The 13436-nt window shown below is 33.1% G+C and overlaps 1 protein-coding gene across 2 annotated transcripts in view; it reads left to right on the top strand.

Moving 5' to 3' along the window:
* Window positions 1-13436, top strand: part of LOC145302159 (uncharacterized) — a 140403-nt gene that overhangs the window by 55196 nt on the left and 71771 nt on the right. For both annotated transcript variants that reach the window (XM_080144636.1, XM_080144635.1), the window contains exons 3-5: window positions 1291-2271; window positions 7003-7147; window positions 11297-11444. In XM_080144636.1, coding sequence (XP_080000762.1) covers window positions 1291-2271; window positions 7003-7147; window positions 11297-11444 — 1274 coding nt within the window. The remainder of the gene's footprint in view (window positions 1-1290; window positions 2272-7002; window positions 7148-11296; window positions 11445-13436) is intronic.

Below are 13436 nucleotides of genomic sequence, written 5' to 3'. Positions count from 1 at the left end.
AATCCACTCTTAAGTTTTGTAATCACACCTGCGCCACCCTTTACTCCAATGCCAAGGTAACAAAACGTTTGAACAGACTCAATAACTTTAACACCCAAATATATTTTTCCCACATCTGAGTTCATTCGTCGCCAATGCGTGAAAATACTACAAAATATCCATCACGCTTTGTACGCATGCTTAATAAACTCTTCCTTTGGTCAACAATGGTAACGCTCTGCTGCTTAGTAATGGCAGAATTTCTCTGAACTTCATTCATTCCTAATTCTTGCAATGACACTAACACCTACTCTACCCTGTGCTCCAATTATATATATCAAGATAACAAAACTTCTCAACAATTTCAAAAACTTAATTATACAAATATACTTTCTCCACGTGAGTTTTCATCCATTTCTATTGTCTTACACTTCTTTGCACACAAATTGATTATCCTATCTGAACCTATAATTACACTGCACTTCTTGTGTACCTGATGTTTACAAGTTACGATAAAAAATGAGTTGCACCTGACTCACTTTCCACAAACGTTTTGAATAAATTAGATTTATTAAAATGGCTCCGTGAAGGTAACAAACCCCAATTTTTTTTCTATATAAATATACTTTCTCCGCATCTGAATTCTCATCCATTTCCATTGTCCTACAATACATAATCTAGTTATCTGTTCGCTGCATTTCTTGTATATACATCTTTCTTTTAATCAATTATATTTTAATTCTTAATTAAAAATATATCATTGAATCCATCACTCATTAATTGATTTCCACAGTTTGATTTTATAATCTTTCAATCATTTTTGCAACTTTGTTCAAATAAAATATCCATTGCCAACAGTTTAATTTCAGTATTAGTTAATAGAATGTATATTTAATTTTGCTGTTGGCTGTTTATTGAATGACGTATGGGCAGACACCATGTTTTATTTGTTTTTGTTTTTTTGCAAGCAGATTATATAAGTAAGCAAATATAATCCAGTGTTTGGGAAAAAAATTTCTGAACAATCAATCAAATTATCCAGAAAATGAGGTTCAAAGTGGAAGGGAACAGTAATTATTTACCTCGGGAAATCTTTAATTGGTGAAAGATAATATCATAGGATGAGTAAATGAAACAATGGCAGTTTTTTTAGAAGTAGCTGAAGAAGTTTCAATCTATCCATCTATACTGTCCAGATTTGAGCTCATCATATCTAAGCCTGTCATTAAGGTTCACGTTACATGTCCATCATATAATTCAAATGAATTTCAAAATTGTATAAAACAGTATTTTTCTACTTCTATTCTCCAGGTTTGTCAAGAATTAAGTACAGAAATCGAAATCCAAACCGTTTACCGACGGGTTACAAACAGCTCTTTGCTCAACTCAGAAATCTGCCGCTTGCTTCCAAATTTCCGAATCTCAAAAAAGTTGTCTGTTATTGTCTTTGATGCTTTTGAGAAACTTTCCAACATCGAAGAATTTAATGAGTTTTGTCTGGAGAACATGTGGAATGCTCCCAGCTTAAAGATAATTGTTATCTTCCAAGGATTTTTCCCTTTACAACTCGAAGGATTTTCAGACGAAAGAATTCTAGTGAAACCAATGAACGAAAAGGATGCGCGCTGTTTGTTTTACCGAAGAGCAAAACTTGTTTTGAACGAAGATTCTGACACGCAGGTCGATGAACTGGTGAATCTTTGTGGTGCACTTCCAGGACAAATAATTGAATTGACAAATAAGATTTCTCAGTTTCCGCCTAACACAACTCTGGCGGATGTCCACAATTACGTCAAAGACAATAAAACTTTCTGCCAGTCTGAAGATATTTTTGCGAAGCTTGATAGATACATCAAAACATTACCCCTCGATCAATGCCATACCTACTCCGAAATGGTGTACTTTCCTGGAACATTTTCTGTAGATGACGTCACTAACATGTCGGCCTCGTATAAGAATGACTTGAATACCAAGTTCAAGTTCTTGTATCCGTTACTTGGTTCGGGGCTTTTGAAAACAACGGATGAAGATAATGGACAGTACCAAATACCAGCTCTGTTTCAGGACTACGCTAATCAACAACTTTCCCATCTTCGGCACGAAGACACAACAAAACTTAAATTCAGTGCAATTATTGGTAAGACGTTGATAGAAGCAGAGCGACTCTGGGAAATGGGACTGAGTTATGAGGCTCTTGGGATTATGAAAGACAAATGGACTAATGTGCAGAAATTATTGACACAAGCAATTCATTCGCCTTCGGATGGCAATAGTTTTCAGATTTACTACAAGGTAAGTAAAAAATATTTACCTTTAATGTATTATATTGCAGTCCCTTAAGTGGTTTTACATTTGATAAAAAGCTGACAGCCACATTTCATGAGCTGTATTAATACATCATAACATTAAAAATTGTATATTAATACATAACATTAAAAATTGTATATTAATACATAACATTAAAAATTGTATATTAATACATAACATTAAAAATTGTATATTAATACATGATAACATTAAAAATTGTATATTAATACATGATAACATTAAAAATTGTATATTAATACATAACATTAAAAATTGTGTATTAATACATGATAACATTAAAAATTGTATATTAATACATGATAACATTAAAAATTGTGTATTAATACATGATAACATTAAAAATTGTGTATTAATACATGATAACATTAAAAATTGTGTATTAATACATGATAACATTAAAAATTGTGTATTAATACATGATAACATTAAAAATTGTATATTAATACATGATAACATTAAAAATTGTATTAATACATGATAACATTAAAAATTGTTTATTAATACGTTGTCCCAAAAGTTTGTAAAAAATTAAAATTTTACTTGTCAAGTAAACAACAAAAAAAAAAACAAATATTGATCTTCAAAATCATTTTCTAAGACTTTTCCAACCCATAGCTTGTTTCAATTATGCTGGGCCAGATAGACCTATTTCTCATTTGATGTCACAATGCATTTCCAAAAATGGTCATCCAATCGTATACTGAGCACATTGACAGCAACTTTCGTCTGTTGCTTTGATGAGTTTGTCTGGATCTTGGCGTGGCTTTTTTATGAACAAAATCAAATTGCTTTAAGTGTCGGTGAGTTGTCGATTTGGCAACTCCAAGCTCATCATCCAATTCTTCAGTGCTCGAAGAAGGTGCAATGTCCAACCCGGTTTGCATCATCCAACTTACTGGCCGTCCTGAACGAGGCTTATCTTCAAGACTCATGTTGCCAGAATTGAAACAGTTATATCACTTTGAGATCGCATTGTTCTTTCACTTTCGGCAGCACAAACCTTTTCAGATTGAAAGTCCTTACTTCCAGCATTAACAAATCAAAACTTGCAGCTCAAGTGTTGTCTTGAATAGAAAGATGAAAATCACTATAACAATATAAACAGAATATAAACGCAAAAAATAATTAAAAATTGCATAAAAATTCAATTTTCTGCAAGGGTTTACAAACTTTTGGGACAACCTTAATATACATACATATATATATATATATATATATACATATATATTAAGGTTGTCCCAAAAAACGTATCGCAAAAACAAATAACATCTAAATAAATCGTGATATATTCTAACTGTCGGTGAGATGGACCAGCGGGTAAAGAGGTCAGGCTCATTACCGTGGGGGTCCCGATTTCGAATCTCGCTAGATTCAGCCACTCTGAGTCATAGACGACGAAACATGTGTTAGTGGATAATTATATTTTAAAAATAATATATATATATATACCGCTTTCCATGTGGGGATACCAAATTGGTTAAAGCGAAAATTATTCCTAACTCGCATTTAGGTAAAAATGCACTTTCGTAAATAATTGAATTCATTCAAAACGTATCGCAAAAACAAATATATATATATATATATATAATTATAAAACTCAAATGACCTTGTAATGAGTGATGTAACCCACTTTCCCGTTTACGACATCTGGTTGTGCGCATAAACATTAACCTATAACAACGTAAACAAATAAACACAAATCACTTCTTTTGCAGATTTTGACCTGCACACTGAAATATTAACGTTATTATTTAGAAATTATTATTTAACATGGGAAAAGTGGGGGTGTTTTGCAACTATTCTTTATTACAACTATACTGTCGCTATTTCCTTACAACTAAACAACTTTAACCCATTGACAAACATAAGAACAATTGTAGTAACGCCAAGACTACTATTACTCACTATCTGTCCCTTTTCCTTCCTTCCTTCCTTCATTTTTTGTTTACATTTCTAGATACAAAATAGTTGTGTAAGAACGGTGAATTTGTTGACACATTTACTAATCTGTTTCAATATTAGTTTTATTTTATTTATTTAGGTTTTATTTTTTTGCTTCAGGTTTTATCAATTATTTCTTTTTAGATTTTAAGTTTCTATAACTTGGTTGAAGGATCCCAATATAGGTTTTTCATTCTTACATTTCTCATCGGTAGGTTCATGTGCGTTTTTGCTGCTAAATGACTATCATCATGTTTAATTTTTGAGCGATTATTGGGAAAAATAGGTAACTTTACACGAATAGGGAGGATTTTTTTGTTTTTTCATGTTTGAGTGATCTGTCCGTGATTTTCATTTTAATATACTTTCATAGAAATGTTTCTGTTATGTAAAAAAAAACCTATTTTCTTTACGTCACAAGTGTCACGCTCATACATGAATTCCATAGCTAATATAACATACTGACCCAACGGGTCACGAGTAGTCTAGTATATATATATGACTGTATTTACATTCAACATGCATCGGGCTTCATAAATAAAAGGATTTGTATAAAGTGAAAAACAATTGAAAAAGCATATTTTCCCATAAACGTGTGTGTGTGTATAGTGTGTATATATATATATATATACACACGCACACACAGGGTGTCCGTAAAGTACTATGCCGTCTTACAAGTTACTATACAGACACCCTGTAATAAATATTAACTATTAATACAAATATAATACAATAAAACAATAAGACTGTATACGGACACCCTGTGTATATATATATATATATTAGCAGTTCAGCCCAGCTTTTGTTCATAACTTTATGTGAATATATATATATATATATATATATATATATATATATATTAAAAAGTTTGACTCCTGTCCAGGTAACCTGCATCTAACATTTCAGATCCAAAATTGGTGGAGGAGTTTGGTAGAGTCTGCAAAGGTCAACTCTTTCAACTTTGACCTCTTGGCAGCCAAATTTTTGCCCCAAAACTGATTAAAAAGCTTGCTGCATGTCTGAGTAACCTTTATGTAAAATTTCAAATGTTTAGGCTCAAAATTGGCTGAATAGTTTGCTAGAGACCAGAAAGATGAAATCTTTTGAACTTTGATCCCTTTGGCAGACAAATTGTCGGCCAAAAAATGATTAAAAAGCTTGCCTTATGTCTGAATACACTTTATGTAACATTTCAAATGTTTAGACCAAAAATTGGCTGAGTAATTTGGTAGAGACCGCAGAGGTCAATTTATTTTTTTAAATTTGACCTCAATTTTGATCCCTTAACATTTATTGTTTTGGGATCAAATTAAAAAGTTTGATCCATGTTCAAGTAACCTATATCTAAAATTTCAAGTGTTTAGACTCAAAATTGGCGGCGGAGTTTGGTAAAGTTCTCAAAGGTCAAATCTTTGAATTTGACCCCTTGACAGACAAATTTCTGGTTGAAACCCGATTAAAAAGATTTTCTCAAATCTCAATACCCCATATATCAAATTTCGAGTCTGTAGACCGAAAATTGACAGTTATTTGGTAGGGAAATGTACACACACACACACACACACACATTTTCACTTATATATATATATATATATATATATATATATATATATATATATATATATATATATGCTAACATAGGTGCCCAGCATTGCCCGGGTGTTTGGAGGTGTGTGTTGAGAGAGAAAAAAAAAAGTGATAGTAGGAAGGCAGGCTCGAACCTGTACCGCGAAGGAGGAAAAGAACAGGGAAAAAATGTGACGTCTTTGCTGTTATGACCACTGCCAAACTGGAAGTGACGTAGGTTTAAATTAAGGCTAGATAATCGAAAAGAGGGGACGACTTTCGAAAATATCATTGAAAAAATCGACCCCTTCCTGTAGAAAAGTGCCCAATTGATGGTGAAGAAATTAATGTTTTTAGTCAATTTTGCCCTATCTCTGAATACCCTTTATGTAAAATTTTAAATGTTTAGACCAGAAATTATCTGAGTAATTTGGTAGAGACCACAGAGATCAATTTTTTTAACTTTGACCCCTATTATGACCCCCTTAACATTTATTGTTTTGGTCTCAAATCAAGTTATTGTTAGATCCATGTCCAAGGCACCTATATCTAAAATTTCAATTGTTTATACCCAAAATTGGCGGAGGAGTTTGGTAGAGTTCTCAAAGGTCAAATCGTTGAACTTTGACCCTTTATCAGCCAAATTTCTGGCTGAAAACAGATTACAAAGATTTTCCCAAATCTCACTACCCTGTATATCAAATTTCGAGCTTGTAGACTGAAAATTAACAGTTATTGTGTAAGGAAATGTACACAGACACACACACACACACACATACAGACAGACACTTTCACTTTTATTTATATATATATATATATATATATATATATATATATATATAAAACAATTGTCATTTTACTTTTCACTTGATACCCCCCCCAAAAAAAAAAAAAAAAAAAATTTCATAAAATGAAAAATGTAAGAATAATTGTAATGTTATGGACTACAGGATTCATCATTTAATCCCAAGCAACATTGGAGTTGAGATTTGTTGTTGTCCGTTGCTGAAAAGGAGTTCCTTCTTTTTAAGTAAGTCTTTAAAAAAATGATCTTGCAAAGAGAGGAGGTTGTTGCTGATGACACATAAAGCTGATAAATTCCCTTTTTCCTTTTCGTCAACTATGAGAGTTTAGATTATAAATTCCCTTTTTATTTGAACATAATTACTTTTTGTTATATTTTTATAGGTGGCTGTTGATTCAAGCAATATAATGTCCGTGTGTTATCCAAACGAATCCCGCCTTTTCTGCAAAGCAGTCTTTAACAACGCACAAATATTTGGCTCGGATGATCAACAAGCAATATCCATGGCTTGTTACGGACACACGCTTGGTGAGTTTTTTTTTTTTTTTTAGGCCACATGTAAAATCTTTTCTTCATTTATTATAACTGGGCAATATCTGATGAGATGTCTTTTGACCTTGGTCTTTTCAAGACCAAGGTCAAAAGTAGGAAGAAAACAGTGAGCAGCAAGAGAGTTCCACAAGTGTGTGGTTTTTGGAAAAAAGCTACTGGAATAGGAAGCTGGGAATAAGACAATTCTGAAGAACACGTGTTATGCAGTCGGGGGTGGGGGGTCATATACGAGACGCATAATACAGAAGATGACGACATTTATTTACTGTTTATATCATGACAATGACTGTGGCGATTCTTGGGGACTTTATATTATTAGTGATACGGAGCTGAGAGTTACGATGCCACACTGAGTGCATCAGGATGATGATGATGATGATGCTAATAGTTCTTTTTACATCAGAGGAAAGAGTCATTACTTGATGATGATGGGAACGGAACAGACACTTCTTTTAAGATGATAGATAAAACACATTTACCTTTTCGTTTAGGTGGAATGACGACAGACGAAGACAACAGTTTACAAATGTAGATGATTCTTTATTCATACCAGCTGGTGATGATAGTGGTCAGGGATTTAGGCCTTTAGACTACATGATCTCCTCTTCCCCCTTCACCTCCCAGGGGCATTAGCTCTCACTAAGTCGCTCTCCGACTCTCGTCTGCTGTCTCTCTACTCTCTCTTCTAACTCAAACCCTGTCTCAGTATATTGGGAATCTCCTTTCTTGATGGTGTCTAAGTCGCTCTCCAACTCTTGTATCTAACTGACTCCACCCATCTCAATATATTGGGAATCTCCTTCTTTGATGATGTCTCAAGCATGACCAAACAATGTGACCCCCTCACATTTAAAATTACACATGGACTTGCACATCGATCCACACGCCTCTGGTAAACAAAGAAATTCCTAAATTGAATTGTATCGTTTTTAATCTATTTTGTTAATCATTATTTCTAAAACTCGTATTGTCCATTCTTTTAACTGACATATTTAATATTTAGTTATTTCCAAGAACAATGACAATTGCTCTACATTCTTAGGATTTCAATATGTATTCTTTTTAACTATTTTTACTGTTATTTCTAACAGAATGAACAATCGACTGCATTCCTAAATTAAATATCTATTATCATTTTAACACTTGCCTACTGGGTTCGATTCTAACCTTTTCCAAATGTCATTTTCAAGCTTATCACATTTAATTACTGCCAAGAAAAGACCGAGACTAACAACATCTTATCTGTGAGGAGAAGAATTGCAAAAAGGTTCCTGTGCCCATCAAGATCTCTCTGATGAGACAGATCCATCAGACTCCATACATGGTTTGATATTAGATTTGTAGAGATAGAGAATAGCCTTGGATGTGAGAACGTGTTTAGAGAAAAACGACTTTACAAGAAGCAGAAAGAGCAATGGATCTATGTACTCCAAGAAAGATTTGAAAAGAAAGAAAAACCAAGAAATTTTAGAGTTGATTTTCATCAAGAGCAGAGCCATCCATGAGAATCTCAAGAAGAAAAAGGGACACACCTATGATTGAGAGACATGAGCTCTCTTCACAGGATTAAATGAAACAATTTTCTACCCAAATCTACAACTGAACACAAGTTAACTTCAAATTTCTGAAAAACTTGCGTTGAGAATTGTGGTGACTATGTAGAAAAATAAATTCTGGAGCACAAAAAGGTTTATTTTCATGGAACCGCTCCTGTCTTCATAGCTCTTCAACTTTTTTAGTTAAAACAAAAAAAGTTAGCATTTACCTTTGGAACGATCTTCATAGAACCGTCCTTATAAATAATTAAACTTTGTCTTGACAGTTATTCCATTTCATCAACCTTTGAGTGGCATCTGAATTCAAATGTTGATGCCTAACAATATTACCTTTACTAATATGAGCCGTTAAGCTTTGTGTTGCATTAATTTAGTGTGGAAAGAACTTTTACTTTAGAGCCATTTGTAACTAGTATAAAAGCATATGCCACAGGATGTGTGACAATATGTGTGCATATGTGATGCTTTTTCTGGTCACCTGATGAGTGCTCTACTGATATGATGCAATCCAATACTACCTACTGTAGTATATGATTTTAAATTCCTCTTGGGAGAATGTATCTCAAACAATAACATTTACATTGGCTACATATCTACTACACTTTCGTGAAGGCTTACAGTGCACCTTTCCTTTTCCAGTTCAACCTTTCAGCATTTAAAGGAACACAACTGCCTTCATAAGTGACTTTTCCAGGGTAGTTATCATCAAGCCCAAATATCAGCTGACATGATATTGTAAACAAACACAGATGGAATTTGATGAACGACATTATCATTATTATTTTTTTATTTTGAAAAAAATTTTTTTGCGAATTAGTCCACCGAACAAATTATTCCTCATAATAAATAATAATAATAATCAATAGAGAATTGATTCTATCATCATACATATGCAATCTGCATAAATTAAAATATATAAAATATCATACATAAAAAATATCATAAATAAAATATCATACATATGCAATCTGCATAAATTAAAATATCATGTTTAAATATATTGTATGACCGGGCAACGCTGGGATGCCAACTAGTTCCAAATAATGGCTATGCACCGACTTTTGCAAAGAATGGTACATGTTTTATTACTGACAGCACTTAGCTAGATACTCCATCAGGCCAGATTCAATTCAATTAATTAGTTTGGCAAAAAATAAAACATTTTTTAGTTGCCATATAGGGTGGATAAAGTAGCCAAATTTACTTTGAATTATTGCGTTGTTATTGTATTTAATACTTTTCTTGGAAATCTATTTCACAGTCTATTGATCCTGATTGAGAAAGTTGTTCAATTGAAATCTGTGGTGAAAAAGTTTCTTGTGTTTGTTTAGACCTTTTTTGATGCAGAAATAAATGATAGGTTCTGCAATATATCATAATGAATATTGAGGAGATTGTAGGTTGAATGAGATCATTGTGTAATCGCCTAAGCTCAAGGAAAAAAATTAGACCCTGTAGCATTTGAGCAGCCAATCTTTGAACTTTTTCCTGATTCTGGATATCAGCTATCGGATATGTAGCACACTAACAGCGGTCTAATAGGAGTGACATAAAATCGGAGAAATATTTCAAAAGTTGCAGAAGGAAAGTCAAATATGATTTTGTTTGCAGCTTAAATGCAATGTAAAAATGCAATGTAAAAATGCAATGTAAAGATGCAATGTAAAGATGCAATGTTAAGATGGAATGTTAAGATGGAATGTTAAGATGGAATGTTAAGATGGAAGGACGAAAGCCAAGATCTTTTTCGTTTTTTTTTTTTAACATAGGCATCACCACTTATTAAGGTCCAGAGGCCACTTGAAGATAAGGGTTAGAATATATAATAGTTAATTGGGCAATATAGTAATCATTAGTAATGGAAATTCAGAACGGCTCATCAAGAACTTGTTTACATTGGACTTGAAGACAACCATATTGTAGTCAGCTGGAAAGCAGGCAAACGGAAGGCAGTTCCACAGGCGTGCAGTTCTAAGAAAGAAACTTTGTTCATTGAATCTATGTTTAGGCTTAGGCACAGATAAAGAGTGGGAGGAATTATTGATAGTGTTTTCAGCTAGACGAGTGTTTCTCATGAAAGTTTGGCAAGGAGGGACGATAGATTGGAGCTCAGACGAGTATTTGCCATGAAAAGAGGTTGCAGAGAAGAGAAAAGAGCATCTTCTTTCTCATTCGTCTCCTTGAGCAGAGTTGTGTCACTGCCAAAAGTAAGAATTGAGAATTTATGTCATGAAATTCAGCAAGAACACAAGAAAGATAAATTATAAATTCAGCAAGAACACAAGAAAGATAATTTATAAATTCAGCAAGAACACAAGAAAGATAAATTATAAATTCAGCAAGAACACAAGAAAGATAGATTATAAAATAATAATTGGAAAAGGAAATTATTTGTCTTTGCTGCATTATTTCATTATAGATCTCTACTATTATATAAAAGGAACTTGGTGTCTGTAAGTTTGTTCCTTATGGACTCTAAAACGGGTGAGCTTATTTTTTATGAAATTTCACACAAAGGAACATCATGTGCCTGGCAGTAATAATTCTTTTTTCTTTTCTTTCTCTTTAGCGGACTCTTCACAAGAGGAAGCCCTGCAACTTTACAAGAAAGCCGAAGGAATTCTCCGGGAATTTAATCATTCGTACCAATTTATTATTCTACTCTATAACATGAGTAAAGTCTATTACCAAAGCGGTAAACTCCAGGAAGGTATCAGGTAAGTCATCATCATCGTTGTCATCCTCATCAACATCATCTTCCTCATCATCATTTTCCTCATTATCATCATCATCTTCCTCTTCCTCATCATCTTCCTCTTCCTCATCATCTTCCTCATCATCTTCCTCTTCCTCATCATCTTCCTCTTCCTCATCATCTTCCTCATCATCATCTTCCTCATCATCATCTTCCTCATCATCATCATCTTCCTCATCATCTTCCTCTTCCTCATCATCTTCCTCATCATCTTCCTCATCATCTTCCTCCTCATTATCATCATCATCCTCATCATCGCCATCTTTCTTATCTTCCTCATCATCATCATCACCTTCATTTTTTTCTTAATCTTCTGTTTTACATGCTGGCATGTGTTAAATTGCTTTAAAAAATTGACTTCCAAACTAAGCTATCTCTGACCAGGTCTTTATTTATCCCTCTTTCTCTCAAGTCCATTTTTATCACTTCTTTCCGTGTTTCCCTTAAGGGATGAACCCGCTCCCTTAACTATTCTACATCCACTCACCCAACAACTCTCACCTATTTATTCAACATGATTATACCATCAAAGTCTTTTGCACGCATCTCTCTATATTGCTCAGATCAATATCAAAATCATCAAAACTTGCATTACAAATCCATCAGTTTCTTTTTTTTTTTTTTAAGTCGAAATATTTTTGATATATTTCGGACCGTAACAAGTCCATCTTCAGAACGTGAAAGAAAGAAATTGAATTGTATTTTTCTTCCATCTTTTAATAAAATATTTTGCATTTTTAAGGTGTTTGAAAAACAGTTTTATCTGTTTATTCAATTTTTTAAAATTCTTGATGATGCTTACAAGAGCTTTAATACCAATTTCTATACCTTATGCACTAAAAAAGCTCACTAGAGAGTTTGTTTATACCTCGTGCGTTTTCAACTACTACAACAATAGCAGCAACAACAGCAAGCCTTGAACTTAACACCACAAGGATTTTACTTGCAAGGAAAAAAAAAATAGGCAATAGAACCCTTCCACTCTGAAGATGACCATGTTATGTTCTGAAATATATCAGAAATATTTCAACTATAAAAAAAAAGAAATTGAATCGGATTTTTCTTTCTTATGGACTTTGAAACAGTTCGGTCGATTTTTATGAAATTTCAAACAAATTTAATTTATGTATCTGGTAGTGTTCTTAAATAGGTTTTGTATCAAAATGTTTTTTATAATCATCGATAATCAAAAAAATCTTATGAACGATGGAACAGGCAATCTTGACCAAAGTAAACACCTTATACAGCCTAACATCAAAAGTGCATTTAAGAAGTTCTATTACCACACAAGCCAAAAGGCCCAGCATATAAAATCAGCAGTAGGTTCTTTGATATGACAGAGGCGTGTTCAAAATGAATGCTTCTGGTTAGAGCACAAGTGAACCATGATACTTGACTTTTATTCAAGCATTATATATAAAAATAATTTTATAAAATCAACAGTAGGTTCTCTACAGTGCAATGTAGACTACAATGTGTTGTGGACTAGGTCACTGTGGGGAGGTATGTGAAGCTTCCTCCCAGTGCACCACAATGTATCCCTAACTACAACAATCAAACGATTTGATTAAAAAATAGACAATTTCTCCAATTTCGATGGCAATAAAAATATGGGAGGGTGAAACATTTGTTAATCATCATTTAATTCCAGGCAACATCAGGTTTCCCTGCTAATAAATAAATAAATCATTGTTTGTGTGTCTGTCTTCATTATTTCAAAATGCATTTCCTCTTAATAACAGGGTCACAGTCACACAAGGCCGGTCAAATTATTGCATTTTTTGTTGTTATATAACAAGTAGTTAATAAAACATGTTAAAAATCACTTTGAAAAAGAGTTAAAAAACATATTTAATTTTAAAAAGGAAACACTAAATAAGTGGATAGTCCTTAATCCGCAGAGTTTCGAAGAAATACTTTCCTTCTCATCAGAGGGTAGGATTTAGCAAAATGC

This window comes from Euprymna scolopes, chromosome 2 (genome assembly GCF_053919585.1).
Source record: "Euprymna scolopes isolate OS-2025 chromosome 2, ASM5391958v1, whole genome shotgun sequence".
NCBI lineage: Eukaryota > Metazoa > Mollusca > Cephalopoda > Sepiida > Sepiolidae > Euprymna > Euprymna scolopes.
This window is presented reverse-complemented; position numbering and strand designations above follow the sequence as displayed.